This window comes from Accipiter gentilis, chromosome 29 (assembly GCF_929443795.1).
Source record: "Accipiter gentilis chromosome 29, bAccGen1.1, whole genome shotgun sequence".
Classification (NCBI taxonomy): domain Eukaryota; kingdom Metazoa; phylum Chordata; class Aves; order Accipitriformes; family Accipitridae; genus Astur; species Astur gentilis.
In genome coordinates, this window is record NC_064908.1 from 14,827,026 (window position 1) to 14,854,691 (window position 27,666).

General features: G+C 49.6%; 1 protein-coding gene across 5 annotated transcripts; it reads right to left on the reverse strand.

The window, feature by feature from the left end:
* Nucleotides 1-635: 635 nt before the first annotated feature.
* Nucleotides 636-27,472, reverse strand: SH3GLB2 (SH3 domain containing GRB2 like, endophilin B2). Of its 5 annotated transcripts, XM_049832848.1 has the most exons (12): nucleotides 27,347-27,472; nucleotides 18,767-18,908; nucleotides 18,293-18,421; nucleotides 16,928-17,061; nucleotides 16,365-16,457; nucleotides 12,089-12,151; nucleotides 7,627-7,650; nucleotides 4,749-4,838; nucleotides 4,145-4,245; nucleotides 3,651-3,665; nucleotides 2,766-3,027; nucleotides 636-2,115 (listed from the first exon to the last, which is right to left on the reverse strand). In XM_049832848.1, exons 1-12 carry the CDS (start codon nucleotides 27,407-27,409, stop codon nucleotides 2,008-2,010), a joined length of 1,224 nt encoding a protein of 407 aa, XP_049688805.1. In that variant the 5' UTR covers nucleotides 27,410-27,472; the 3' UTR covers nucleotides 636-2,007. The 5 variants fall into 5 exon arrangements, with proteins under 5 accessions (XP_049688805.1, XP_049688808.1, XP_049688807.1 ...); XM_049832851.1 differs by lacking the exon at nucleotides 12,089-12,151; XM_049832850.1 differs by lacking the exon at nucleotides 3,651-3,665.
* Between the last annotated feature and the right edge of the window lie 194 nt (nucleotides 27,473-27,666).

A 27,666-nucleotide genomic window follows, 5' to 3' on the forward strand; every position in this document is an offset into this window, starting at 1 on the left:
CAAAGTTAGATCTATAAAAGGGTAAAACTGTGGTAGTGGTAATCATGGCAATTGTAAAACTATAAAATAGTAACATGATTTGATTTCCCTGTTCCCTTTCATTAGAGTTTAACTAGAAAAACTGAGTGTTGTTGTTACACTACAGAGCATTTCAACAGCTGCTCTTCCCAGGAGTTCTTTCCAAGCTGGGTGCTAGGGACAAGGCTTTAGGATTTTAGATTAGCAGCAGATGCAGTTTCCATAACAACAAAAAAAGTCTGTTAGATCTAGAATAGCATCTCCAGTCTCTCAGCAGCTAAAGTCACACTGCTGCTCTATTTTTGCTTCAGGTTAAGGAGAGAGCTGTTGTTTCTTAGAGTTCCTGAATCTGTAGTACAACTGAGATGTGTCATCTGGGAAAGGAACTGCAAGACATTAACAATCTTAAGGCATGGTGAGAGGGTTAGCTGGGGCAGGAAGGCTAAGCAGCTTTGTTTTGCTTTTACACCCAGCTTCCAAGACTGGGATAGCAGAACGGCACAGCTCCCATCCGAGATGTCTCCCTTTGCCTCTGTGCCAGCACTGCTTGTCCCTGCAGTGGCATGGCTGGGGAGTGAGGGCAGCCCTGAACCCACACAAGATGCTGAGGCAGGAGGTCAGGCAGTTTGTTTATTGGCAAATAAGTGCTGAAAACCATGAGCCCTACATACACAGGTGCTCAGTGCCCTGTTACATTAGAGTGGTCACAATACCAATGGGGAAAGTGCAAAAGATAATAAACAAGCAAAGTTAGTTCTGACATACCAAGGGGAAGGTTATGAACAGAGAGCTTGGTGCAGGTGAATTTCTCTTCCATCCAGCTTGAGTGGAAAACTAGTTACACAGCAGCAGAAGTCCTTTAGGCGAGCTCTAGCTAAAAAGCTCATTATAGGGTTAAAAGGCATACAACACCTGAGCACTCCCTTTGAGCTAAACCACCACATACATCAAGGGCAGCCTGGATTGTTTAGTGTGTGTATGGCCAAGAATAGTTCATTGTTGGAGATAACAGCAAGTGTGACTACCCCTTACTGTACTAGGATGCACCAAGTCTGTTCACTGCTGAGACGGGAGGGGAAGCATTAGGTAAATCTGTGATCTAGGGTGAAAATAAAGTCAGGCTAGAACAGGCCTGGAACAGACACACTGAAAGAAAAGCCTGGACAATTAACACAGGGAGCAAAGCTTGTAAAAAAAGGCTTGTAAACTCTTTGCAGTCCCAAGAGCAGTTTCTCAGAGGAAATGCAAGCAAGATGCATGGTCCCTTGCACTGAGGTTTGATTTTTGACATACAGGCCCTATGTTATTAGGTCTGTCTTCACAAAGAAATTTCCTTCCAGCTTCAGAGGATGGTTTTAGACTGAAGCCATCAGGCACCATGACAGTAAGCATGGCTCTTGGAAAGCCTTGCATTACTGTTCTCCTACAGGTGAGCAAGGTGGATGGGTTTTAACAGGCTTTTAATTCTTAAATTCAGCTTCCTTGCCTTAAGAGCTAGGACAGGTCAGAGGGTTTTGTGTGGGACACTTCCCCACTGGAATGCTTGATGGTTTGACTTAGCAGTAGAATTGCCTGAAGAAGAGAGGACAGGAGGGGCAGACGGGCACTAACCCACACCAGACACAAGGGAAGTGTAACTTAAACTCCATGAGCAGCTGCTGAGGGAGACAGCTTGCTGGCCCCGGGAAAGCCACTGTGATAAACAAGGCTAGGGTAGGGTAGGAAAAAAAGTAATCAAGGAATCTTGCACCATCAAGACTAACCTCCAAGCAGGCTGCACTGGTAGTTAAGGAATTCAGTCTTGGGTGCCATCAGCCCTTTCCCAAAACCTTCCTGCAACAGTTTTACCACTTCTTTCCCACAATTCCCGTATTAGCAATGGAGTGTCAACCCTGAAGAGAGCAATGGTCTCGGATGAAGAAATCCGCATTAGAAGTGCCAGGAGATGAGGGGTGCATTCTGCTTGTACATTCTTCTTCCTGGAGAAAATTAACTTAACAGTTCCAAGTAAGTGACAGGAACTTTCCCTTTCTGGTTCCCTCTTTCCCCTATGAGCCAGTCTGGATCCATGCCTGGCAGGCTGTACACAGTGATCATCTGGGGAGAGAAGATGGCATTAGTCAGAACCCAGAAGTTCAGACAGGTATTGAAAGAACAATAATTCCTGAAGTTCATTTAGCAGGCATCTGTGGCCTTTCCCAGAGCTATCTGCAGCTTTAATAAAAGAGCTACAGAAATCTGCCCAGTGATGTCCCTGTTGCCTTTTCATTCTCCAAACTGACTTAAGGTATTTTTGCATACAGGGTGGCATGATATTGCTATGTCATCCCTTCTGAATACAAAAGTTCAGTCCAGTGAACAAAAGAGTTTGAAACTTGCTGAATTTCCTTTTTTTCTCAGCATGATTTGACCAGGCCTCCAGCCAGTAGCTTATCCCATTGCTCTCAGATAAGGTAGCTGTATTTGCAGGCCACAGTGAAGACACTAAGTATTGGGGTATTTTGTTAGCTGAGTAGTTAGACTCCAATAGGAATAGAAGAGTTATTGGGGTGGTGTTCTTAAACAGCAAATGGCCACGAGCACAAGCTTACTGCAACTCAGTGGTTGCTAGTGTCAAGGAAAAGACTCTATGAGTAGTTCCATAAAACAGGCCTTTCGGGCCAGGAAAAGTAACCAAGACCTTGCTGAGCATGCAATGTGCTGCTAGGCAGTTATAGCAAAACTCAATGCAAAGGAAAGCTACCAACCTCATCCGCAAGAAGTGCCAGCTCAGTGCTGTCAGCTGCTTCATAATCATAAAGGACTCTGGCCTTCCGTGTCCCACTGGCAGGAGGCTTGACTTCATTTGGGTTGAGTACACTCTCTGCCACGGTATTAGGCACCCCAACAATCGTGGGCACAACTGGAATAGTAGGCACAGCAGGGAGTGTGGCAGCAGCAACAGCTGGAGGAGAGGTAGCAGCTGGGGGAGATGTGGACTCAGCATTGCCTACGAATGTGCCTGAAAATCTGACACAGGAGGAAAAAAAAGCAGAGTTCAGTATGTCTGTAGTATGATGAACCAAGAAAGAGCTCTTTTGTTCAGTAATTACACTGCAGAGATGATGCTCAAGAGTTCTAGCTAACAGCTGTAACGTATCTACACTGCCCTTGAAGTGGGGAAATGCACTCAGTTCTCAGGTGCTGAGACTACGCAACAGGTAGTACTTGTCTGCTTATTTTGAGTCCAGTGTCCTGATACAGGGCTGGCACCTAACTTGCAGAGTACAAGACTGAAGCGTGGCACCAGAGAGGGTCTGGGCAGGTGCTATTCTTGACTCTGCAGCTGTTTTACTGGGTCCGTTGTGCTGTGTCTTTGCCCTGCTCTCATGTGGCCAGTGTTACCTGTTCAGTCTGCTAGTTCTTCAGGAGAAGGACACTCATTGTTGCTGTTAAACTGGATACCACAACTGGAGGCTGCCAGGCTTTCTGGGCTCTCTAGACAGAGGCAGCTCAAGCCTCATTTATCTGTAGATACCCGCCTCTGCACTAAGGGAGTGCAGCTGAGGCCCTTGCAGCAAGTCTGCAGAGACTCCAGAGTGTGGCTGAGTCAGAGAGCTCTTAAAGCTAGTTGTGTACAACATCTTACTTACATTTCTCCTTTGGAGCTGCAAGCATGGAAAAGAATGGAACAGGAGTAGTGAGTGATCATGTAGAGGCAACAGCCCCTCCTGGGTCAGGCCACCGCGCTGATGTGACAGGTAACAGACAAAACAGCCCTGCCTGCGCCCACGGGATGTGCAGCCAGCAGCACAGAATTAGTTACTGCTGCAGCTGAGCACACTCAGGCTCGCTGCTTGGCAACAGGAATTTGTGTCCCATATGATTTGACTAATCTAGAGGAAGAATGTTCAAACTCTCATAGCCATCATGCTTCGAGATGAACGTATAAAACCCAGATGAATCCAATGGCAAAGCCTGCTCAAAATGCACTGCCATCGGGATTGGTCACCATTCTGTAAACTCAGAAACTCTGTCAGAGCTTGGCGGGGGCTTTAAAACTTCTCCCCAACATTATGATGTGGGATGGGGAAGGACACCTGAGCTAGGGGTAACCAGAAGTAGTAAAAGAAGTCTCTCTTCTCACCTGCCCAGTTGCTTCTGCAGGTCCAGCATGTATTGGTAGCACTGAGCGTAGTAGTTGGTCTGAGACTCCACAAACTCATGGAGACAGCGAAGATGATTCACCTGGAGGGAGGTGGACCATAAGATGGTCTGTGAGTTTGGGTGCCAGGCACAGGAACCCTCTTCCTGCAGCTACTTCCTACCCCAAGGGAAGCAGACTTGTGCAGGCCAGCATTTAAAAGAGTTACTTGGTTGGCTTGAATGCACTAATTTGTGAAGTTTGGGAATGTTGCATAGGCCCAAGGGTGAGCTCAGAGAGAAGGCTGCTTGGGGCACTCCAGCCATGCCCATGTGACTAGCCCACCGCTCTAGTGTTTCTCTGGCTTAGAAACATTTTGAGGACTGCAGAACTGCAGATGCCACAGTGGCACTGCTTGTGCATGGTTCATTATGTTTTCACTTTGAGCATTGCAGGTCTTATGAGGCTGCTGTAGGATCCAAATTTATGACCTCTTCTACCTCTACTCCCAATGCAGGACTCCATCATCCTCTTGGCATTCTTCTAGAAAGGAGCCAAGAATCTGTGTAGTCCCTGGCACCCCCCCAAGTTACCTAGGAAGACTCACATGTGTGCTGCTGATCCCCTCCAGCAGGAGACGTGTCACCTCTGCCTGTCGATCAAACTCAGTCTGTGTGAGCCGCAGCTCATGTTCTGCCTGTAAAACAGGACAGGGCGTTCAAGACAGCACAAGGCAAGGACCCCTGTTCTGCCTCTTCCAGGGAGAGGCAACACCCACCTCCTCCACCAGCATGCCCCTTTGGCACCGAGCGAAGCCTGTTGCTGGCTCAGTAGGATCCACGTGCACCTGTGACAATGAGCACCAGGCACAAGACACCCTGGGTTAGGATCCCAGAGGCCTCTGGCTGTATTTCAGCTTGAGCCTACATTGGATCATTGCAGGTCATGGAATGGCAGCTCAAACTAGGGAGCTCCTAGTCCCACAAGACTAGAACATGAAGATGGAGAGGCTTTGTTAATCTTGAGGTATGTGGAAAGCCAGTCCCATGGCAGCACTTGTCATTTCAACTCCCTCTTTCTAAGCCTAAGGTGTAGGAATGTGACTGCCTCCCTAAGTTTCTCTCCAGCAGTGCAACTTCTGCCAGTATCCTTTTTATCATCACAGAACAAAGGCTGAGGCCATAAGAGCATTTACCAAATTGATGTTACTAACTAAATCTCTTTGCAATGGAGATGAACACCCCAATCCAACTTCTACCCAAGGCTCTCCTTTGAAGCTACTTATTTTGAGCTAGGAGGAATTAAACAACAGTTAATAGAAGGAACTATGCAGCAGACATTGGGAATTCAAAGACAGACTGATACTGGAGACCCTCTTTACCAGACAGACAGAACATATCTCCCCCACCAGAAAACAGCATATTTACACTAGGGCAGTTTAGCAGCACCAGAAAACCCAGGTGGATCCTTGCAAAGAGCGAGCTCCAGAAGTGTTAGAGCAGTCAGGTGCTTTGGTGCCTACTCTTCCTTCTTACTGCCAGAGGGAAAGAGGTGACAGGCACATTCGTTCTCTCTAGCATGCATTATTCCTTAATGCCACTCAGAACATGCCAGTTCCCTCTTGGAATGTGCTGTGACTGATAGCGCAGAAGAGCGATGTCCACTCAGCTACAGCTTACTGGAAGGAGTATGGGTTCTGTGTTCTCTCCCCCTTCTCCAGGATGGTGCAGCAATCGGAGGGCTGCCTGCCTTGGTGCAGTGGTTCCTGCACGGCCCCAGTCCTGGGAGAGAGCTCCTTTTGCTGCTTTGGAAATGCCCTGATCATTCTGGCACTGGAGTGACTTGTCTGGAATTGATCCCAGAGGGCTAATAATCCCAGACAGGCTGATAATCTCAGAGCAGAGGCCATATCGCTGGTGTTTCTGAGCCAGGTCTCACCAGAGGAGAACCAGCTTTCTCAGCAGGGCAAGCTAGAGAAGCTGCTGCGGGCCATTACATCTCTCATCTGGTAACAGCACTACCAGTACTGTTGTACAGCTAGGCTAGAACAAAGAAATGCTTTGACTGTCTTCTAATCAGATTTGTCTATTTTAAGCTACAACTGATCTATTTTCTTGCATCCTCTGTATGAAAGGGATTATTTAAAGGAGAAGGGGGAATGTTACAGGAAATACCAGTGCAATGCCTTACTAAACACCAAGAGATTCTTGCTCCAGTGAGCCAAGCTGAGGCTTCAGTAGCAGCAGAACTATTTGAAACTTGTGACAGGCAGACCCAGCTCCATTTGGCACTGCCTGGGATTTGACCCATTGCCTTTCCTTGCTAGCTCCGAGCAGTTGCAGGATGTAGTTTCCTATAAAGCCAGCACCAGACTGTAACCTGGAAGATCCCTTCCAGTCTTGTGCTTCTCCAAGACGCAGAGAGTTTTGAAGTTTACTGACATACTTTGGTCTATCCAACTAGGATAGATGAACAGAGCCTTGCATACTTAGAGGTGACTGTGGTCAGCTTATTTGTTTGAGGGACTGAAGGGTTTAAAGTACAGGATGAGCTGGTTCAAAAACAGCCAGTCTGCTCTGATGATGCATTTAGAATAAGGCAGTAGTAAGAGGTTGCTATCATGCACAGCATGCAGGAATGCGCCAGTCTACCACCTTACAGTTCAGGCTTCAGGCTAACATCTGCTGTGGGGGTGTTTGAGGTATGAAAGGCAATGGGATCCCAGAAGGTGTCCCTGGAAGCTCCATACCATGCTGGAGCTCTACAGAGAGCTCACCCTGGTCTCTAGTCCACTAGAAGCCCTCCATCCATCTTCCGGACAAGTCACACTCCCCTTGCGGAGCCCAGAAAATAAACAAGATCTGGGACTTTGCCTCCATGGATCCACTCAGAAGGGGAAGTGCATCTCACCCAGACAGAATCAACCCCACAATAGGCTCCAAACCTCCCACCCTGCCCTCCTGACAGAGCTGTTCCCTCCAGCAGCTGGAGCTGTTCATGGGGAAATCCTCTGTCCTTGCTTCAGCTCTCCTTAGAGCTCCTCTTCAGACCCCAGAACAAGCAGGCAAAGGGGCTACTAGAGGGTACTGCATGGCACATGCAAAATTGGAGCAGGCAGGGCCTTTGCCACAGGAGCAGAGCTGAATCATATCACAGTGCATCACCTCTGCTCCTCTGACACCAGTGCAGCGTTCTCAGAGTTGTCTTTTATCACATACAAACACACGCCTGGTTTGCCTAGGAAGTCTCTCACACCAGGTACAGCCAACTGGCCCACGAGGCAGGCTCTTCCCAAGCTGCTGTCAGAGTCACACTGAACCATGGAGCTGCAGGATCAGGACTGCGGCTGACAACAGCAACATCCCACTGATCCTCCCCTGCGTGTGTGCAGGCACACCAGCAGGAAGGAGTCCACAGCACCCCCGCCCCCTGAACACCGCCAGCACTCCCAGAAGGTTTGAGCACAATTTCAGCTGGATACTTACTTTTTCCACCTCGTCGCTCCAAAGCTGTAGCGGCCACAGAGCAACAGGAAAGGAGATCAGTGTCGGAGACATCGAGAAGCACTTGGCATTAACACCAATTGGCACGGGCACTCCATGGACACAACAGGCCAGCTCCAGGGACAAGCTAGCCCTTCACCCAGCAGCAGCTGCCAGACTGGTGCCCCTTCCCCTCATTCCTGCACCCTTGAGCTCAGTTTCACAATAGAAGAGCAAGTCCATGCCACCAGAGCCAGCAGCACCCCAGCTCTGTTCCCTGCCAGGGCTGTTACAGCAACTGCATTCAATGGGCTCCAGGAAGAAGGCAATTAAGCAGCAGAGCTCTCTGAACAGCAAGGGTTACTTTACTGAAGCCTACAGAGGCTGATGTTGAAGGACAGCCCTTCTTTTAGGATTGTGGGGTGGCAAGTGAGCTGCTTGAGCCCACAAATAGGGCCTGGGAGCTGCCATGAGCTCAAGGCAGACAGAGGCCAGTGTTCCTCACTTACTGGTCTAGAGAGCTCAGGTTAACGGGATCATAATCCAGCCAATCTGTGCTACCAACAGGCACATTTAGCTACAGCAAGGAGGAAGCAATGGCTGGATGCTGCCTTTGAGCCAGGCAAAACATCACGCTACTCCTTCCCGCTCTCCTCACCCACAGGGGCATGATCGGGGCAGCACAACACTGCCAGCTGCTTGCTGGGATCTGGCTCCAGGACATGAAACAATTGGCAACATAAGTCACGCACAGCAATGGGAAAGGGAGGGAAGAGGTAGAAAAACACATTGATCCTTCCCAGAGGTCCTTGGCTTGGCCTTTCGTCAGCAGACTACTACTCCCTCAGCCCTCACAACATGAAGAGGAATCATCCTGGATCAGCTGGGAGCATACCAGCCTGCCAACACCACCCCACATCAGTGGAGCCAGGGGAGAGATGAGGACCTTAGCTTCACCCTCCGATGTCACCTTTGCAGATTAGGGAAGTTCACCATAGCATGGCTGAATTTGCACTGCAGGCACCTAGGAGCCCTGTGCTGGAATCTGTGGTGTCAGAAGGAGAACACACACAGTTTAGACCCAGGGTCTCTCAACTGAGCCTTGTTGAGGTTTGCTCACCAGCAACTGCCCTCAGGTGGGCTGTGGTAGCCCCAAGTACAGGAACAACTTCACCAGCCAATATAAGGAGCACCTGCAGGAGCTACCTGCACTGGTGAAGGGCTGAAGGAAGAAGGTGTTGTGCCAGGCTCCTTGGCTTGCTGCCTGCTCCTGTTCTGGCTTCTACCCCCTGACCTGCAGCTCAGCTCCTGTTCCATGGTACATAGCCTGATTGGCATCTCTTCTTACTTCAGCAGAGTTATTGCAGCTGGTTCCCTTACGATCACAGGCAGTCCCTGTGCAGTGCTCAGTGCACTGCAGCTGGGTGTCTCCTCTGGCCTTTAGGTGGATGTTTTGTTATTGTAAATCAGAAACTGGTTCAAAGAGGGCTTGCAGAATTTCAGCCATGTGTGGGGACATAAGCCCCCTTCCCTTCTCAGTCTAAGAGCTCCTACTCTGGAAGGCAGATGGTGGGAAGAGCCTCGTAGGCAGCTGAGAAGCAGGCCCTAGCCTGAACTGCTGCTCTGGCACAAGACCTCTCTTGGCACACTCCCATGTTTTTGCAGCAAGGTTTACTATAGGGGCAATGGGAAGCTTTCATTCTGGCCACAGGTCTTCCTACTTAGATGCTGTAGACAGTACTGAAACCATTTCAGGCCCAGTTGATCATTGTAGTACTCACTGAATTCATAGCCAGATCCGTTTCTCTTCTGTTGGCCTTGCTGTGCAACCTCCAGCTCTGACCCTATGGTGCTCTGGGGCAGTCCAGCTTTGCCCAGATCTATCCCTAGGCTAAGGCACTATGTGGCTCTAGTCAGAAGCATTTCAGACAGCTCAGGGAGCAGAAAAGGCCATGATCTGCACCTGTCTTCCACCCCAGCTCAAGCCAGAGGAACCCTCTTTAAGGCACTCAATATGTTTTTCCTGGAATCATTCCTAAGAGTACAGCACGTGACAAGGGGCAGAGTCTGAGAGAAAGGGATATTTAGGCTTACACAGCCCATGTACACCTTCTTACACAAAACCAAAAGGTCAGTGTGGGAGAGAGGAGAAATGGCTCCTCAGCCTCCAACTCATACAAAACAAGGGAGGTGCTTGTCTCCAGATGGATCTAATTCCATCTAAGCCCTCCCTGTTATAGAAGGGGGGGAGGGGGAATAAAAGCACCATGTTATCCACCTCTCAAAAAATCAACAACATAAATTTAGAATCCAAATCGGAGCCCTGCTGAGAGCGTATGGTCGAGGAGAGAGCTGACCTGTTTGCTCACCTGTAAGACAAAGTTGTTACCTGAGCATAAGCAATCCCTCACTCCAGAAAGGAGCAGAGCTCAACAGCAAGGTGAGCAGAAGCCACTGCTCTATATTGTCAGTATGCGCTAAGGCTAAAGTAGCATAAGGACTCTGGAAGAAAAGCAGAGCAACAGTATGAAGAGCTCCTACCTTGCTGCAGTGTCTGACCCTTTGGAATGAATGCTGGGATTAGAGAGCTTGTTGCAAAGCAGTCCTGCCTGCACAGAGCTGGGCAGCAGTCTGGGCTTAGCCCATATTTTGCTAATTAGAGATGCCAATTGTTATTCAAGTCACCCCTGCTAGTGCAGCTGGACTTCAGGTGGCACTTCAACCACCAGTTGCAACCTCTGAAACAGTTTGGAAGCCACAAGGACCACTGCTGGCTAGGCCAGCAGGTTTCCTACAGGTGCCCCTGGTAGAAGGCCCTGCTGTGCAACCATCAAACATGATTAAGTGATCAAGGTCAGTGCTGGCTGCTTACCTAAAGCAAGTCTGTCTCCTAGAGCCCTGCTCTAACTGTCTGATATAATCATTGCTGCTGTTAGAGCTTCTTTAGCAGAGCTCTGAAGAGGGACCACTGAACTAGGCAGAGATGTGCCAGGGTAGACACAGGTGGGCTAAAACCCCCCCCAAATCTACTTCTCCTGTCATGTTACTGTACTTGGCATCTGCTCCCCAGAACAGCTTTGCAATACAGCAAAAGCAGATCAGCTTGGAGTTTGGTGATGACTAGACATGTTCAACTGAGCATCTGGGCACTCTGCAAGACGCTAATGCATATTATACAAATCCTTGCCTTCAGGTCCGCTTTAGAAAGCCTCAGGGAATGATCAGGAAACCCTGGTCTGATCAGAGCTATTCAGAGGCAGGGAAAGCCCAGTTTATCTCCTTTGATTCTCTTAGAGCTCAGCTTTAGTCCATTATTGTGCTGTCCTTGGAACAGACTTTTCCAAGGGAGAAGCCAGAGCCACAGGCTCGCTGCTAGTTGCTGCACGAGGAGAGATGGAAACTGAGCAATTGCTACAGCATCACCAGTATCGGCTTCTTCCTAAGGCATTTCATCATGGGCCTGTTACCTTTGGAAATAGTTTTCCAGCCATTCTGCAAAGCTATTTCTGATCCCAGCATCACTCTCCAAGAAGGTCAGGACAGATCCCCCTGGGAACTAACACTGATGCTATCAGCTTGGACATACCTCTTTCTCCAAATGGGATGGGTTTCCCATTAATCAAATCCAACTTGTTTCCATGATGTTTTTTGTTTGCTAGAAGGTTGGGCTGTCCTTTTTCATATCTACAGATCCCACTCCCAAATTACTCTACTAACAGGCATCAGTGTTGTTCTGAATGCTATTTAGGAAGCAAGATGATCAGTTTTCAACATTTTAACGAGAAATGTGACATTGTGCAATGGGGAGCTGTGAACACAGCACAGAAAGTCAATCACTTGACCACAACCACTCAGTGCAACACAGTAGAGATGCAAGGGGCTAGTGACCCACCCTCAGCACATCTGACTGCATAACAGCTGCCAAAAGACTGGCCCCAAGATGAAAGGAAAAAAAATGACCTCTATTTGCAGAATAGACAAGCCTGCACTGTCAGCCTACTGCATTATTGACACGATGGGTGGCAGAGTGATTCCTCCACCTTTGCTTCTCTTGCCCAGTGACAAAGCCTCTGAGCACTGATACCACAGTACTGATCAGGCAGGCAGTCATGCATGTGACATTGCCAATGTACAGCTGGAACCATCCAGAAAGGCTAACCTTTGAGGTTTTTTCCTTTCAATTGCTCCACTAGCAATAAAAAAGTCAGAAGATTCCCACTAGAAATGTGGAAAAGGATTGGCAGAGAAACTGTAAAGCAAACCAAGGAGCAGAAGTGCCAGACCCTAACCATGCACCCCTAATAGGGGTGATCTTCATCCTTAAGGTTGAGTCAGAGGAACCCTGGGCAGCCCATGTCACATTAAAATGTTGAAAACAGCAGAGCACTAGGCCTGAGTTTAAGTCAGGTAGAGAGAGGGGCAGGAAAAGGTTGGAGAGGCAACATCTAAGAGGAGGCAATCTTACCGCTGATGCGCTGGCGGAGAGAACGTAATTACGAGGTCTAGTCTCCTGAAAGTCAGGCACAGCCTAGTGGGGGGAATAGAGTTTCATGTACAAGTCACGCAGAAGAGTCGATAAGAGTCAGTCGGACAATGGATGGAAGACGGGACTAGTGGGTTTTTTTTTTCCTGTCTGTGCTGGGAGCTTAGTTCTCATTCTTATGGGATGGCAGGAGGGAGGTCTCCCAACAGTCTGAGCAGTGGCGCATGGAAGCTCTCCCCAGGTGGAAGACAGGCTTGTGCAAGAGGAGGTGGACTGGCTCATGCAGTCACTCTGGTACTTGAACAGCAGATATTTCTACTGGTAGAAACTCTGCCTGTACTTACAGCTATCCGCTCATACAGCAACCAGTTGGAGTGGAGATGAGACAGCACAATCTCAAATGCATTTCCCATTCCCTTGCAGCCAGCAGGTTGCTCATGTCACGTTGGCTCAGTCCAGTGGGCAGGACCTTCTTTCCCCTTGCTTCCCACTTACAGTCCTAGAAGTGTCCCTGTACAGGGCCTTGTCATTAAAGTGGGCATGTTTACTAGCATCAGAGCACCCTTTCCACCGTGCCTTTTGAAGAAACACATCTACTTGTTCTTACTCTCACCAAGCCTCTGGGCATATTTCCTCCTAACAGACTCAGATCTGCTATAGTAAGGGGCATGGCTTAGCCAAAGCAGATCTAATCCAAAGCCTTGCTGTTGCCAAAGGCAGTGTATGAGTTTACATCCCAGAGGTCAGAAAACCTCCAAGCCATCTTCTCCATAGCTAAACCTCTGCCCTGGGGCAGGAAGACTTAAGCACTGGATGTTTTCCTCATTGGGAATACAAGGGATCCAGTCCATCCCCACACCTGTGTGGGCTCCCTACATAAGACGGTGTCTCTATTCAGCTAAGCTAAGACTCCTAGGATGGCCTTTGGCTGTAGCATCACCCAAACAGATAAGCCAACAAGCTAGCTTACATCAGGACCATCACGCTGGTGCAGTGGATCAGGGTATCCTTCTGGTCAGCTTTTACTGCGCAGTGGGTTGGTGTGCAAGGCTGGCACACAATCCAGCTGTAACCCAGCTACGTTGTTAATCCTCTCAGGCCCCACATTTCCTCTCCCAGGTCCAGGTTAATCTCTTTGCATCTCACCCAGATCTACTTATACACATGCTGACCCGATTTGCTGGGCCCCAAGCAGGCTGCTGGAATGAGTGACCAGCGTGTGGAAGAGCAGTCAGGCAGTCCCAACGTGAGGTTTTTTTTTTTAAACCATCTAAGAGTTTTGGGGATGGCTAGAGGAAGGAATAAGGAGGAGTGATTCCTATTACAAGTCAAACCTGAATATAGGGAGAAAAATGCACCAGTGAGATTTGAGACCAGGACAGCAATAAGGCTTGACTCCTCCCTGTGAGGAGAAGGTATGTTTCACAGAAATAGCTTCTTATGCCTTTTTTTTTTTTAAAAAAATAAAAAGATCAAGAGCAACTGAAGAAACCTCTCCTCCCATTCCCTGGTCTCCAGGGAGTCCCAAAACTAATCATAGCACATGGGATGAAGGAGGCAAGCTGCTCTTGCACTCCTATGCATGGAAAAGTTGTATTTGCAAGCAGTGGTCAAAAGGAACCCCCCTCCCTCCCCTTTCTGCTCTTGTAATGGGAAAAAACAGCAGAGCCTTGGAGCCTGGAGGACAGAACAGCACCACAACCAGATAAACCTGCCTGTCATTGTCTCTGGGCTGCCTCCCTTTCAGGAGAGGGACTTGCCACCCAACCTGACCTCCTCCTGCCTATGGCTGGAGGAGCCTGAGTGGGTCTTTACAGGAGCCCCTGCCTCTCTTGAGCACTGCTTGCAAGCAGCTTCGATGGAACTGAGTGCATGCTCCAGAGGGGCTGCAGGCACCCGACAGACACTCCCATCTTTCTGGAGCACCTTTCTCAGACAGCCACAGCCCTGACCACGCTCAGCACATGCTCCAGGGCCAGTCCCAATGGGACAAGGGCGATATGAATTTTCATTTAAAATGGGAAAGAGACAATGAGAGGTGTTAAAGAAAAAAATCACAGCACTGTTAGCACAGTCAATACTCACATCTCCCTCACACTGAGCAAATTACAAAGAAACAAAACAAAAAGGTTAGTAAACAAAACAGCATCAACAGGAAGGACAAAGCACAAAGTCTGAGGGAAATGCACAAGCCCAGATACTCGAACAGCAGCTCACAGGTCTGGGCAGCAGCACACTTGGAGGGTCAGTCACGAGACAGAAGCTGTAGAAACACAAGTTTGCACTACAGAGGGGAAGAGCAGCAAGAGAGTGGTGAGCTGGGAGAGGTGCGATACTTTAGGGCAGCTTGGATGGAGAGGTGTGACACAGGACTCCAGGCATGTTACAGGGAACATTGTGGTTTAATGATGAGTTAACATGCCTAGAGCAGAGGCAGCAGTTCTCACCCCCATACTGGGAGCTTCCACTTGTGCCTTGTCCTTCAGTAGTCAGTGAGGTGCCCTGAAGGCCAGGGACCCCACCTGGGGGTGGGTGGGTGCTAGCTTAAAGCTAAACTGGGTAAGAGATGGGTGCCCACAACAACAGCTGAGGTTGCTCTTCTGTTGTGTGATCTCTGTTTCAAAGAAGCAGAGTGGCTGAAACGTGGCTTGGGGTGAACACCCTGGAAAGCCTGGACTGGCTCTGCATCCTGCCTGGGGCACCCCAGCCCTGCAGTTCCAGTAGGAAACCAAGTTTCTCTTTTCCAGCTACAAGGAAGTCCCTCACCCAAGGGTCTGTGTGCAGGTGAGTGGGCTTGGGATCACTTCACATAGGAAGCAAGGTAAAGAGGGTGGAAAGGGAAGAAGCACAGGAGGTATCTGAATTCCTGCTCTGATTTGAGCTTAAGATAAAGCAGTGGCCACCACTTCCCACTGAGACTGGGGGCACTGTACCCTTCAGAAGGGGAATCAAAGATCCCTGAAGTTACCTTCAGTGGACCTGGGTGACCTGACTGATCAGAGGAGGCTTTTTAAAAAAGGCAGCTATCACTTTTGTTAACCCAAACCTTTGTTCAGGGCTCTCCCACATAGGCCTGAGCACTTCTGTTAGACCTGCTGAGGGAGGCCACTGAGCTTAGCACAGCTTCCCCATATGGCATGGATGCAGTCAGAGCTGGAGAAAAGGGAAAACACCTGGGAACTGGCCACCCAGGGAGCTGCAAGGCCAGAAGCCCAGCTGAGCAGATGGCTAGAAAACAGGCTCATGGCAGGGCTCCTAGGCTGGCATCCCAGAGACTGACTGACAATGATTGCTGCCTATTCTGATTGCATGCATTTGCTAGTTGAGCTCCTGGCCCCAGGCTAGCAGCAGAACTTGGCAAGTCCTTGTGCCAACAGCCAGAGCGCTACAGGATGGCAGTATGCTTCAACAAGGCCCTCCAAGGGAACCCATCAGTGCCCAGCTACACCCTCTCTGCCTCCTGCTACACTGCCTCTGCCCAGGGAAAGCTGAGCTCCAGGAGATGCCTCAGGCTCAGGGAGCACCCTGAGCTGACAGGCCTTGTCAGCCTCAGACAAGCACTTTGAAATGCTTATCCCCATTGTTCACAGCTGCAGACACTGACACTGCCTGACTTAACAGTCCCTTCTGCACTGCTCTGACCTAGGACCTTTGCTAGTTTACTTGCATGATTTCCCCAAAGCCAGAGGGCAAGACTAGCCTGTAACTAGACAGCACCATGAATTAAGTGAAGGAAGGACTTCTTGGTAGTCAGTCTGACCCCAGCCACTCCTTACAGGCTCCTGCAGCGCTCCTGCCTGGGGAAGACTGAGTTAGCAGAATCCTAACTAGTCAGAAAGCCTGGGACAGCTGCAGAGCCCCAGCATGCTCTTCCTTTGCACACCTCCCAGCTCAGCTCTCTCTTGACTTGCTTTAAGATCCCCAGGGAAACTTAGCAAGTCCTCAGAAGACACAGCCTGTTAGTTACTAGCACAAATCATCCAGGAACCACTATCAGTCAGAAGGCAGGAGCCTGCGTCAAGTACAAGTTTCCAGACTCTCGAAGCTCAGAACTATTTGTTTCAGCAGCTCCCCCAAGGGAGGACATCTCAGGAACAGGCACATGGCTCCTGCTCCCAGTTCCCTTGTATACCAGATGAGGAATTCCCCCACCCATGCCTGCCAGAGCCAGGACATAGTAGGGCAGCCTAATTTTTGTTCATGTGAGCCAAGCCCTGGGGCCAGAAGGACAGAGAGGCAAATGAGGGGAAAAAGTTACCGCTGCTTTTGCTTCGGCAGCTTTGGCTTTCTTCAACCTGGCTTTGCAGGCATCAAGATCCAGGCGGCGGTTCTGCAGGATCCTTCGCTCTTTCTGGAAGGGACAGAAAATGGGTAAGAGCAGACTGCTTAGGAGCTGTTGGGGACAAGCTACCAGCTAGGAATCAAACCCATTTCCTTATCAAAAAGTGCTAGGGAGAAAGAAGCAGTTGATATGTTCATCTCATTAGCAAGAGTTTTGGGCCTGGCTGCCAGGAATACAGGCTAACCTTCTGCAAACAGATCAGCCTACGGGTGGGTGGTGCCCATTAAGCTGCAGGAGTCAGGAAAGGAGTTACCTTCCTCATGCACATCAACTGGCAATCCTTCCCTGCCACAGAGGGAACTCTGAGCAGATCTAGGATTGGTACTCCCCCATCTTTGCATTCTTTGAGTGGAGAGGTATGGAGTCCTCCATTCTCATAGGGAAGGAAAATGAGTTCTTCCAGCACTGTTTCCCTCTCCTCCCACCCTTCTTGTCTTCAGTGATGTGACAAACTTCCCCTTCCCTGCTACCACACTTACAGATATGGTTCGCCAATCCCCTTCCAGGAAGTTGCGCAGTGGGGTCAGGAAGTTGATTGAGGCAGAGTGGATGAAGTCCCGTTCTGCTGCACCTAAGCGCCTTTGAGTCTCTCCAACTTTTATCAAGGTCTTCCCTGCAATAACAGGAGCCTTCAACTCCAGAAGAAACCAATTAGCATTGTGTTGGCTTCAGCCAACTTGCCCAGAGCTACCATCCTCCAGTGTTGGGGGACAAAGGCACAGTGTATTCTGCCTGGGCAAGGTGACCATACCCATACCACACCAGCTTCAGTCCTAACTACAGGCTGCTTTTAGCTTGAGGCCTCTTCTCAGCTGCTCCCAGTGCAGCTTTGATCTTATCTATCTGCTGAGGCACTTACTCTACTTATGTCCTTTTACTGCTACACCTGCTTGCGCAGAATGATCCTTGTCTCATAAAACAGAGACACAGGAGCAGAGCAGCAAATTAAAAAGCACCAGAGCAGAAAAAAATTAGTTGATTAGGCAGCACTGGCTATAGATGCAGTTATAGCTGTTCTGCCTGTAACAGAACTCACTATTGAACAACTATTGATTTGGAGAGCAGTAACAAAGCTCATGGCAGATGCAAGGACAGCTGGAAGTTAAGGCTATGCTTCTGTGCAGGTCTGCTTCTTAAAGAAGCCCAAAATTCCAACAGGAAGGGGCAACTTAGGATTTAAGAGCAGAAAGATGCTCTGCATGGTCAGGAAGGGGCCTGTTGAGGCTTGTAGCCAAGCACCAACCTTCCCAAGTCTGTTTTCTTATTCTCTTTCTGCTGAGAAAGATTTCCACCCTCCACTTGCAGGACACAGTTAAAGGATGGTTCTCCTGTTCAGAGTCTAGAGAAACTCTGTGCAACTAGACACCACCTTAGACCAACAATATGCTCTAACTGGACAAAGCTAAAGCCATTCACTGCAACTCTCTGTTCAGGCTAGTTTAGAAAGCCACAGAAATAGCACAGAATAGTTTGTGTACTGTAACTAGTTCTACTAGCTACCCTGGATCCATGTGTCTATTTCTTCTCTAGCTCTGCCAGACTTGAGGACTGTATTAGGAATGGAGGGACCCCTGCCCCTTTTCCCCCACAACATGAAGCATGCTTTGCAGTGGAGTAAGACTTGGCTTCCTACTCCAGATGGGCTGTTTGCTTCTGTGCTAGAGAAGATTCTCCTCTGGCAACAGTTTTGACATGCTAATAGGCAGGTTGCCACACGGGGAGCAGGCTACCCTGCCCCCTTCAAGAGGCATGCTGCAGAAGTCTTAACCCAAAACCATAGTGGAGATACTCTCTTTAGGAAGGGGTGGATTCCCAGGGCTTTTTAATTAGCCAGGCTGACTTACCGTAAGGTGTCCCTGGCCCAAAGTCATTAGCTGCTTCTGTCATGTACTGTGCCAGCAGCTCCCCATTGGTGACCCGGGAAGGCACCTTCCGGTCAAGCTTCTCATAGAGGAATTCCTCTACTCTGGCACCTGGAATGAGGATACCACCAGTGTTACAGGATGGAGGATGAAGGAGGGGCCCTTGGAACTGGCATTCAGGGCAGCCCACCCCATGCAGGCCTCAATAATGCATTGGATAGCAAGCACCAGGAGAAGGTGTCCCCTCCCTGATCCTCAGGAGCGCTGCCAGACTGTGTAGGGCAGCAGCCAGTAATATCTCAGCTACATAGGGAAGGAAGAACAGGCCCTGCAAAGACCGTTTCCTCCAACCCCCACAAACTCAATGCAACAGGGCTGTCTGCCAGAGGGCATGTCTTTTCACACTGAGCTGCAAGTGATATTTGACCTTCAAGCAGTAGAGGAAGGTGGACTTACTAGGGTTTGGCTGTAGCAGAACTTCAGTCTGACGCAAGATCTTCTCTGTCCAGTTCTTTGTGCAGTCTGCCCTGGCCAGAAGGTTTTCAAAGTGGGCATCTAGTTCAGTCTTCTCAGCCTGGCCCAACTTTTCTTCAGTAAACTGCAGGAAGGAGGTAGTCATTAGAAGGTCCATTCTACTAAAGCAAAATTACAGTGTGCTACAGGTCTATTAAGAGACACTGAGGCTTCTTCTGTCTCATGAATTTATCTTAGAGTAGAGCTAGAAAGCCTTCAACGTGTCATTTTTTTGTTCCCAGGCATCTTTCAGGGGAAGAGGGCAAATTTTTGCCCAGGAGTGGAACAAGCCTTGAGCTAAAAATAGAGTCCAGGTTTGAAAGGCGTTCCAGAATAAGTAACTTTTAATAAGGTCTGGTACAAAAATATTCTAGTTGTGAGGAATCTTTTTAAGTGTGCACACAGCTTGCAGTACTTCATGCAGGAGAGCAACAGGCATCCTTCCAGTGAGGCAAGGTGCCAACTCACCTCCTCCAACTCTATGTCCTGCAAATCCAGTGGGATCAGAAATGCCACTACCACCTCACAAGTCAGGCTTTCGGCTCATCTTATTAGACAAGCATGCACACAACATCGGTTTTGCTACAGGGCTTGCGAGTGCCCTCTGACAGCCATCAGACTGACAGCATCTGAGCAAGCACTGCCTCCCAGCTCACCTCCTGCCTTGCTGGCAGTGAGCTGCCAACTGAGCATCTGAGGCTTAAGGAGGCTCAAACTCAGGATTTAAATAAAAATGGTTCCAGCAAGTGACTCTTCCTCTAGGACACACTCTGAAGCAGGGTACTGAGAGAAATATAATGGTGTCCGAGTTCTCTCAGCACTTGGATTCATATTGGCAATGGACTCTCCTTCCCTCTGTGATTCCTTTTAAGTTTAAAATTAGCAGCAGGGAAAAGCAGGCTGTGCAAGTCTTCAGTGTTTTCATACTGGGCAGTGACATCTGACAAGCAAGGTTTGTCAGTCTGGAAGTATAGTGTCAGATGGCCTGGATACCCCCCATTGCTTCTGTGGGGGATTTCTGAGAGAACAGCCCATTCCCTCTCATCCCATCCCCATTTTCCACTTGCTTCTCTCAGTGAAGTTGGCCAACTTCAGTGTATTTTTAAGCACAATTTCCTGCTCTTGATGGAACCAGCATCTTGTTGGATCATACTAAAAGATCCCTTTAGACAGCTATGCCACTTGGGATCCTACAGAGGTTGCAGCTGTCCTTTTAGACCTTGTTGCTGGCCTCTGGTGCCACTGTTGAGTTATCAGGACATGGTACTGTACAATACCTGGTACGGTCAGGTGCCAAGAGATTAAAGCCTAGCTAAAACTCTTAGATGAAATACAACTCCTGTCTGATCTGCCACTTGTACCTTCTCCTCTCCCCCTCCCTATCCCTAGCTCTAGATGGGCCAAGATGCCCTCTTCATGGGGTCTTGGTCTGGTGTCTGCTGCCCCTCCTGAAAGGCCTTCTGGCAAGCTCTGTTCCTGTGGCTCCCAACAGCCTCAGCTGCATTCACATCCAGTACAGTGCTGGGAACAAAGCGAGATAAGGAGCAAGCCCAGAACCAGCATGTGAAGTAGGCAAACAGCCTTTAGGAGTCCTGTTACCAGCCCTGCACAAATGTTACTAGATGTCAGAGATAGATAAGCCCTGCAGGTATGTTTACACAGTGACCTGTTTGGGCAAGACTGGAGCTAGAGCCAGTGAACTGCTTTGCCAGATGTCAGTGGTGACAGATACTCAACTGCAAGGACAGTCACACTCCCTCCTGCAGCTCAGTGAGGACAGAGTCATCGCAGCCATCCATAACCAGGGATTGCTTCACCCGTCTCTTCCTCAGCACCGGTAGCCCCTGGTTACTGGCACTTATTTTCAGCTCAGTCTTGCCATGGTCCCCTGGCTATTGCTGGACATGACTAAAAGCAGATTCAAGGTGAGAGGGTGTTTGGATTGCTTTGTACCTACTGTCTATGACTGTCTTTAGGGGACACACACGACTATCAGACATGCGTGAGTGGCTGAGGCTCTCTTCCTCTGTCACTGTTGGGAGCCCAGGGCTGTTTTCAGACTCTGCCAGGCTGGGCTGAGTCACTGCCATGCAGCAAACTGGGGCTTCCCAGGTATTTGGCACCAATTCGAGTCATCTGTTTAAGAGCTTTCTTAAACAAGCCAAGACTCTTTGATCCAAGCATAACAGTCTCTCTCGCCCCCCTTTCCCAGACAGTTTTTTGAGATCTCCTCTCACTTTCAAGTCCAGCTCTTCTTCCTGCAGTTTAGACTCATCCTGCACCAGCATCTGCCCTGGAGCTGTCAAGCATAAACCCAGTTTCTTATTAGCTGAATTTAGTCAGCTTCTTACAGCATTTCTGCAGAGTCAGATCACTGCTGAAGCCCTCCAGCATCTCCACAGTGCTACTGCCAGCCTCTTAAATCACTCCAGCTCTGGGGTCCTTTGCTATATTCACAAGCAGCATCTCCAAGCATCACTGTCCTTTGCAGCTGTTTTCTGTAACCCACCCCTTCGCCTGCTGCAGTGGAATAACATGGGTCATTTGCACAGGACTTTGCCAGGGAGCAGCCAGGACTCAAACTCAGTTCTTGTCTCAAGTCAGGCACTAAAGCTGTTTGTCTTGCAAGAGGGCCGAGGACAAGCACCATGACCACTGCAAGCCTGGGGGCTATGCCAGAATGGGAGGATGGGCAGGAATCTTAGTCACAGCCTGTGGCTCCAAAGGGTCAGGCAGGAAAACAATCTCTTATTCAGGTTTTCTTTCAGCACTGGAAAGCAGAGCCTGAACATCATGAAGTGGGTGCAAGTGCATGGGAAACTAACTCACATGCTGGGAGACTGTTACCCTATTTGCACTTAATTCCCTTAGTGTCTCCCTCACCCCTGTCCCAGAAGTCAGCTATGCTGCAAAGTCCAGAGCCAGGCACAGCCTCGGGGCAGTTGGTACCATTTCATTGCAGGTTTCTGCAGCCGGTGCTCTTTTTCCTCCCCTGCAGCACACTTCTACCTCCTCATCTGTGCGTGGGGAGTCACTGATACAGCTCAGCTTGACCTCTAACATGACTTTTTAGATGGGTCAGAGAACTCATTTGACTTCACACCACTACTGGGAATGTGCCATCATGTGCAGGGGAGAGCAGGACCACCTCTTGCAGGAGCAGCTTGCAGTGAGATCATATGAAGCTTCTCATGAAAGCACAGCTAGCGAAGGAGATTAGAGGTAAGTTATACCACCTTATCCTATGAGCTGGTTCTTTTTCTTGGCTGGTGCAAGTGGAGATCTGAGCTTTCAGGTGGCAACAGGTTTCAGATGCTGATCTGCTCTTAACTGGCTACCCAAGTCAGTGTCCCCAGTGAAAAGCAAGGTAGAACAACAGCAGTTTATGAAGTCTGGCTACTTGAGTACTTCAGGCAGAACTCTCCATAAAGGATTTCTGTTCCTAGGAATTTGTTTTCATAACACTTACAGAAATTTCATTATTTTTCCTTTCCATTGAACAGACATAAGATTTCACTGTGAGACCAAGAGAAGCAGGAGAACAGATGAGCTGATCATACACTCATGCCTCCTGACTGTAAAAAGACAGATTAAAAATATTTTGTGTCTTGCTGCTCCTGGACTAGAGGCATTGCTGCCTTCTGCAGCACCAAATACTCCAGACTGCCACAAATGGGAAGGTTATTTGGTTTTATCAAGTTGACCTACAGGCTTGGTGTATATCCACCTGGGATGGAGTCAGGGTGGGCTAAGGACATGCAATTGCAATGCCTGGGAACCTTAAGCTCCTCCATCCTGCTGTGGTAGAACTACTCCCATTTGTTTTCTAGAAAACCTGATGGTTAGATCAACAGTCCTGCCCTGAACCAATTCCAGGATCTGCCAGGTCACAGGGCTGAGAGGCTCCACTGATGCAGGAAGCATCCCTGCAGCTGACCCAGCTGAACACCACTCCCATCTTTGTGCAGGGAAGCTGATGAGGTGATTAATAATGCAGGGCAGCCTTTTGTCAAGTGCCACTCTCGCTCTCCAGGAAGAGGAGAGTCGTGCTGCATTCCAGGGCATCAATAATTCAGCCAAAGGTTGGGTTTCCTCTGGGAGGCTTGGCTGGCCAGCAGGAATGCTAGATGCATTATCAGGGCCCCTGTGGGCAAACAGGCTGACAGATCAGGAGAGCAGCACTTGGGCGACAGGCCCAAAAGAAGCAAAACCGTGCTGGATTGCAGATAGGACAGCTGCCTGCGTTCACAGCTTGGGGGAAAAAAATCCCCTTTCCCCAAGAGAGTCAGTAGAGACACTGCTGGGATGTCAGGAGGGAGAGCAAGTAGAGCTGAGCTGGATGGGTCCCTCTGCACTACAGCTACAATACCCAAAAAGGCAGTGCCTACAGCCCTAGAGACTAAAGGCCATCAAGGTTAGGCTTTAAAAAAAGCACATGCATAGTTTTCTTTGCTGAAAGCATTAGCACCTTACTCCCCTTAAAAGAGAGGGCAATAAAATCCCAGTGCTCCCACTGAGTTATGCCAACGCTACAGCTGTTTTGCACAATGCAGCATGAGTTGACTTGTGTCTCTTCCAGGCTTCTGTGATTTTTCCATCCCTCTCCCCTCCAGCTGGCTCAGGCCTGTATGCTGTGAGCTCTGGCAGGGTAGCTGCAGCCCCCTTGCAGATGATCTGGTGGCAGGGTTAAGGTCCTTGTACTACTTGCAGGGTGCCCAGTTCTTCCAGCTGGACATTACTTATGACTTTCTACCTTAAATCACAGATCAAACTAGGGCCAGGAGTCTTAAGCCAGGAATAATCTCCTGCACCTGCCAGCAGATTTGGGCCATTGGATTTTCTGAAGCCTCTGAACAGCTCAAAATGCCCAGGTTGTGGTAACATTTGCTTTTTTGGTGATCAGAGGCATGACAGAATCAGTTGAGGCAAATCTACCTCCCACCTTGTACAGGGTTGCATTAGGAAAGAAGCCATAGCCACTCAGTCAGCATCTAAAAACTACCTGAATTTCAGTGGCTCTGGACCAGATACAGAATATGTTTCAAGTATTTGGTCATCAGGAGTCAGGAAAGCTAGGCTGTGAGCCAAGTGAAATGGTGCTAGAGGACAGAAGGAAGCCATTAACAGGACAGCTTGGTTAACTCATGAGCAAGGCATTTCAGAGAGGAAAAAATACTGCCCTTGTAAATTCATAGGCATGTTTCAAATGGAAACATGCTCTGGCCCATACCCCTTGCCTTCAAAACCCTTTTCTTAAGTCACCTCCTGTTCTCTTGACTTTTAAGGTGTCCAGCAACCAAGGTATCAACCCCAGTAAGGTCAGCAAGCAGCAGGTCTATTTTATCTATTAAAGATAAAAGTCTATATTATCACCAGAGTTCAGGGAGATGGGGGAGTCTGTCTTTCTTCAGGACCTTCAAGATAGAGTAAGTCAACCTCTAGCTGCTGGTAGTAATTACATTAGCAGTGGGATAAGCACCCGAAAGCTGTACTCGCGCTTGGGCAATTTCACCCAGAGCCAGTTTACATCAGAACTGACAAAAGACAGACACATACAATTATTTCCAGACAACCCTGAGAGAGCCTGGCTTGCAGCCTGTCTAGAACAGAGACATCCAATGTGTTACCTTTGAAAGGAGAGATGCCAGTTCTGTAGGGAAGCTGGAGCTGTTTACATAGTTTGGGATCAAACCCACTTACTGATAACTGGAAGGTGCAGCTGATCAAAGAGAAAGGTCTTCTACTTCTTCAGTAAAGATGAAGAGAATGACCTGTTTGAAGTCTGTCTGCAGGTGCTGCAGGTGTTAGGGGCTAGGTGATGCATCCCCTCTGAGGATACTAACTCGATGGCTGCAACCAGTGGTGCAATCCCCAAGCAAGATGCTGAATCCTACAAGAGTTCTATATCCTTGCAGCTGACCAAGCCTAGAGGCTTGTTGCCCACTCCCTGGGTAGCAGAGCTGACCACTGCCTTCTCACCCCAACTTCTACCATCTGCTTTGCTTTTCTGAAGGAGGTCATAAGAGATGCCATGAAGTCCACAGGACACTGCCTGGTCAGGGAGCCACAAACACAAGCCTAGGAAGATAGTTACTGCTTATACAGCTTTGGGGAGATACTAATCACCCGCTTCCTCACAGCCACCTCTGTCCTGCTCCTGCTTGAGATGAGTACAGGATTTGTCCACGCAGGGGCACATAAGCCCTTCAAGCTGCCTAGCTTCTCCTCTGGTAGAAGTCCTGCTAGCTGGTGCCTGAGCTAGGAAGAGCCATGTAAAGGCAGCAGTGAGGTTTTGAGTTGTTTTATAGTTTTGTTTTGGGTTTTTTTGTGTTTTTTTTCTTTTCTTTTTTCCTCCCTCTCAAGAGAGATCCTAGTCCAAAATCCTCCATCCAGCACCTACATTAGGTTGCATTTCACAAGTTTCAAACCAGGACTGCTCCTGCCCTAAGCCTCAGAGAAGCCACCCCAGAGGTGGCATGCTGACCATGCTCTGTCTCCTTTCCCCCTTGCTAAGCAATGCTACAGCCCTTCTTTGAGTTAAGAAGTGTGTTGGCCAGACAGCAATAGCTAATGCTGTCTGAGTGGCACAGCACATAATGGCCAGTCCATTTATCTCCCAGTCATTGCAGTTCCAGTAAAACATCACTTTGTTAAATGCCTGGAGCCAAAGAAAGCATCTCCAATGCTATAGAAAACCAAGCTTATTCTAGGCAGGTCCTATTCCCCTCCTAGATCTGCTGTGCTAGATTGCTACAAACCCAATCCTTACTGCCAACAGCAGATCTCGACTGTCATTTGTGGCTCTTGGTGGAGATAGGGCAGTGCTCACCCACACTAGCAGCAGGACTCTGTGGGGACAGCCCAAATAGGCCTAATTCCCTCAGCGATTACATCTCAGAAAGCAGTTTTCAGCCTCAGTGATCCATTTCCTTCCAGTCTCCCCTCCTTACACAAACACTTGCACGCTGTCTACAAGTACCAGTGCCCATTTTGTTTCAAGAAATTACTATTGTAATTAGGCATATGAATATTCATATACAGGATTATGTGGAGTAGGTGTAGCAGGCAGAAGCCACTATTTATAAATGCCTCCTTGCTCTAGAATCACTGTGTGCAGACACTGTTCCCATGCCTGTCTCCTTCCTACGCGTTGAAGCTGAAAACCACTTATCAGAGACTTACAATAAGGCTTCTAAACACAAGATTTCTTTACAGCATTTCTTCCTTTCTTCTGCTACCAAGGTCATTTGCATGAGAACAGCATCTTTAAGCTTTCCATCTGCTCCTTATTTTGCACCTGTAGTTAATATCTCCCTTTTTCATAACATATGACTCATTGGCACGGTTACAGGAGGTGATATCTGTTTACAGGAGACCAGTTCCTAAAAGAGCCAGAATTACTCCACTGCACAGAAGGCTTGGAACAAGACAGCACTGCTCTGTTTGTTTATCAACCCCCACACAACAGGTAGAACAAGAAGCCCAGTCCCAGAGTCACCACCTGGACTTCACTTTTCAGGCAGGATCCCAACCAACTCTGACTTGCTGCTTTCCTCTCCTGCCCAGCCAAAAGCAGTTTTCCAGTTGCTACGTCCAAGAAGTGGACAGACTCAGAAGTCACACCTCACCACCTGCTGCACACTTTGCTCCTCAGGGGTAGCCACATTTCTTCACGCCACAGCTCCAGGGAGTCACTGCATCCCCAGGCAGCTCCTGATCTCAAGTTTGTGAAGGACGGTCCCGATGCCACATTAGCCCACCGAGACACTTGCTTGCTCAGCCTCAGCAGCTCCTTCCCATCACTTTAAGAGTACCCTGTTTTGTCAGGGCCTGGGAGCTACTGTTACCTGACCTCCTGAGGGACTGAGGTGCAGACCATCTGCAAGGCCATCTCTACCACATCTCCCTAGCAAAAGGGAAACAGTTCCCCGACAGGTCCGGGCACAGCCAACTGAACAGCTGTTTGCAAGATAAGCTTTTCTTTAAGAACAACCATGAGGCAAGCAAAGTCCTCTCCACGCTCCTCTGTCCCCTGCCCCAATCGACGTATTGGTTAGAAGCATCTCTGGGGCTGTTTGCCTTATTAACCTTTACCAGACCGTCTCACCGCAGCAGCAGCACCAGGGGTTACCTTAGCTCCTGCTCGGGATCGTTCAGCACCACTCGGAGCCCCCAGTGCCCGGGGGTGGCTGTGGCTCACTCAGGCAGACCCATCCACCTCCAAAAACCATTCTACAGCCTCCCTCGGGCTAGGGGGGGGGGGGGGGGGGGGGGGAACCCACCCTGCCTCTGCCGTGGCCTCGAACCGCGGGTCCCGGAGTGCGGCACAGAACGCTCCGTGTCCGTGCGATGGGAGGGAAGGGAGGCAGCGGGAAGACGCTACCGGGGGAAGGCCCGGCGGCCCAAGGGGAGCCCCGGCGGCGGGCAGGCCCGAGCCATCTCCCCCCCCCCCCCCCGCCGCCCTCCGCCGCCTCAGGCGGGCGCCGTTACCACAGCGACGCGCTGCGGCCCAGCCCGCCTCACCTGCATGGCGCGGGAGAAGAAGACCCCCGCGTCCGACGCCAGTTTCTTCACGTTGAAGTCCATGGCGGCACCGGGAGCGGGAGCCGGAGCCTCCGCCGCGCCGCGCCCCCCGCTGTCACCACGGCCGCCGCGCCGCCCGCCCTTTATAGCGCCGATCGATGCCCTCCTCGAGCCGCGCCGCGGACTCTTAAAAGGGCTGTGGCTCACCGGTGGGGCCTCCCGGAGCAAAGCCAGCCGGCCGAGCGGGAGGCACGGCGGCGGAAGAGGAGTGTCGAAGTGGAGAGGTGGTGAGAGGGGGTCTGGTCTCCCCGGGGAGCCCC

What these genes read in the sequence shown, in the direction of transcription:
- SH3GLB2 (XM_049832848.1), bottom strand. Translation starts at nt 27,409, where the DNA reads ATGGACTTCAACGTGAAGAAACTGGCGTCGGACGCGGGGGTCTTCTTC. An exon ending in TCTGCTACAGCCAAACCCTA is followed by an intron (nt 18,422 to 18,766) that starts GTAAGTCCACCT and finishes TCCTCATTCCAG; the next exon opens with GTGCCAGAGTAGAGGAATTC. An exon ending in TGGGCCAGGGACACCTTACG is followed by an intron (nt 17,062 to 18,292) that starts GTAAGTCAGCCT and finishes CTGTTATTGCAG; the next exon opens with GGAAGACCTTGATAAAAGTT.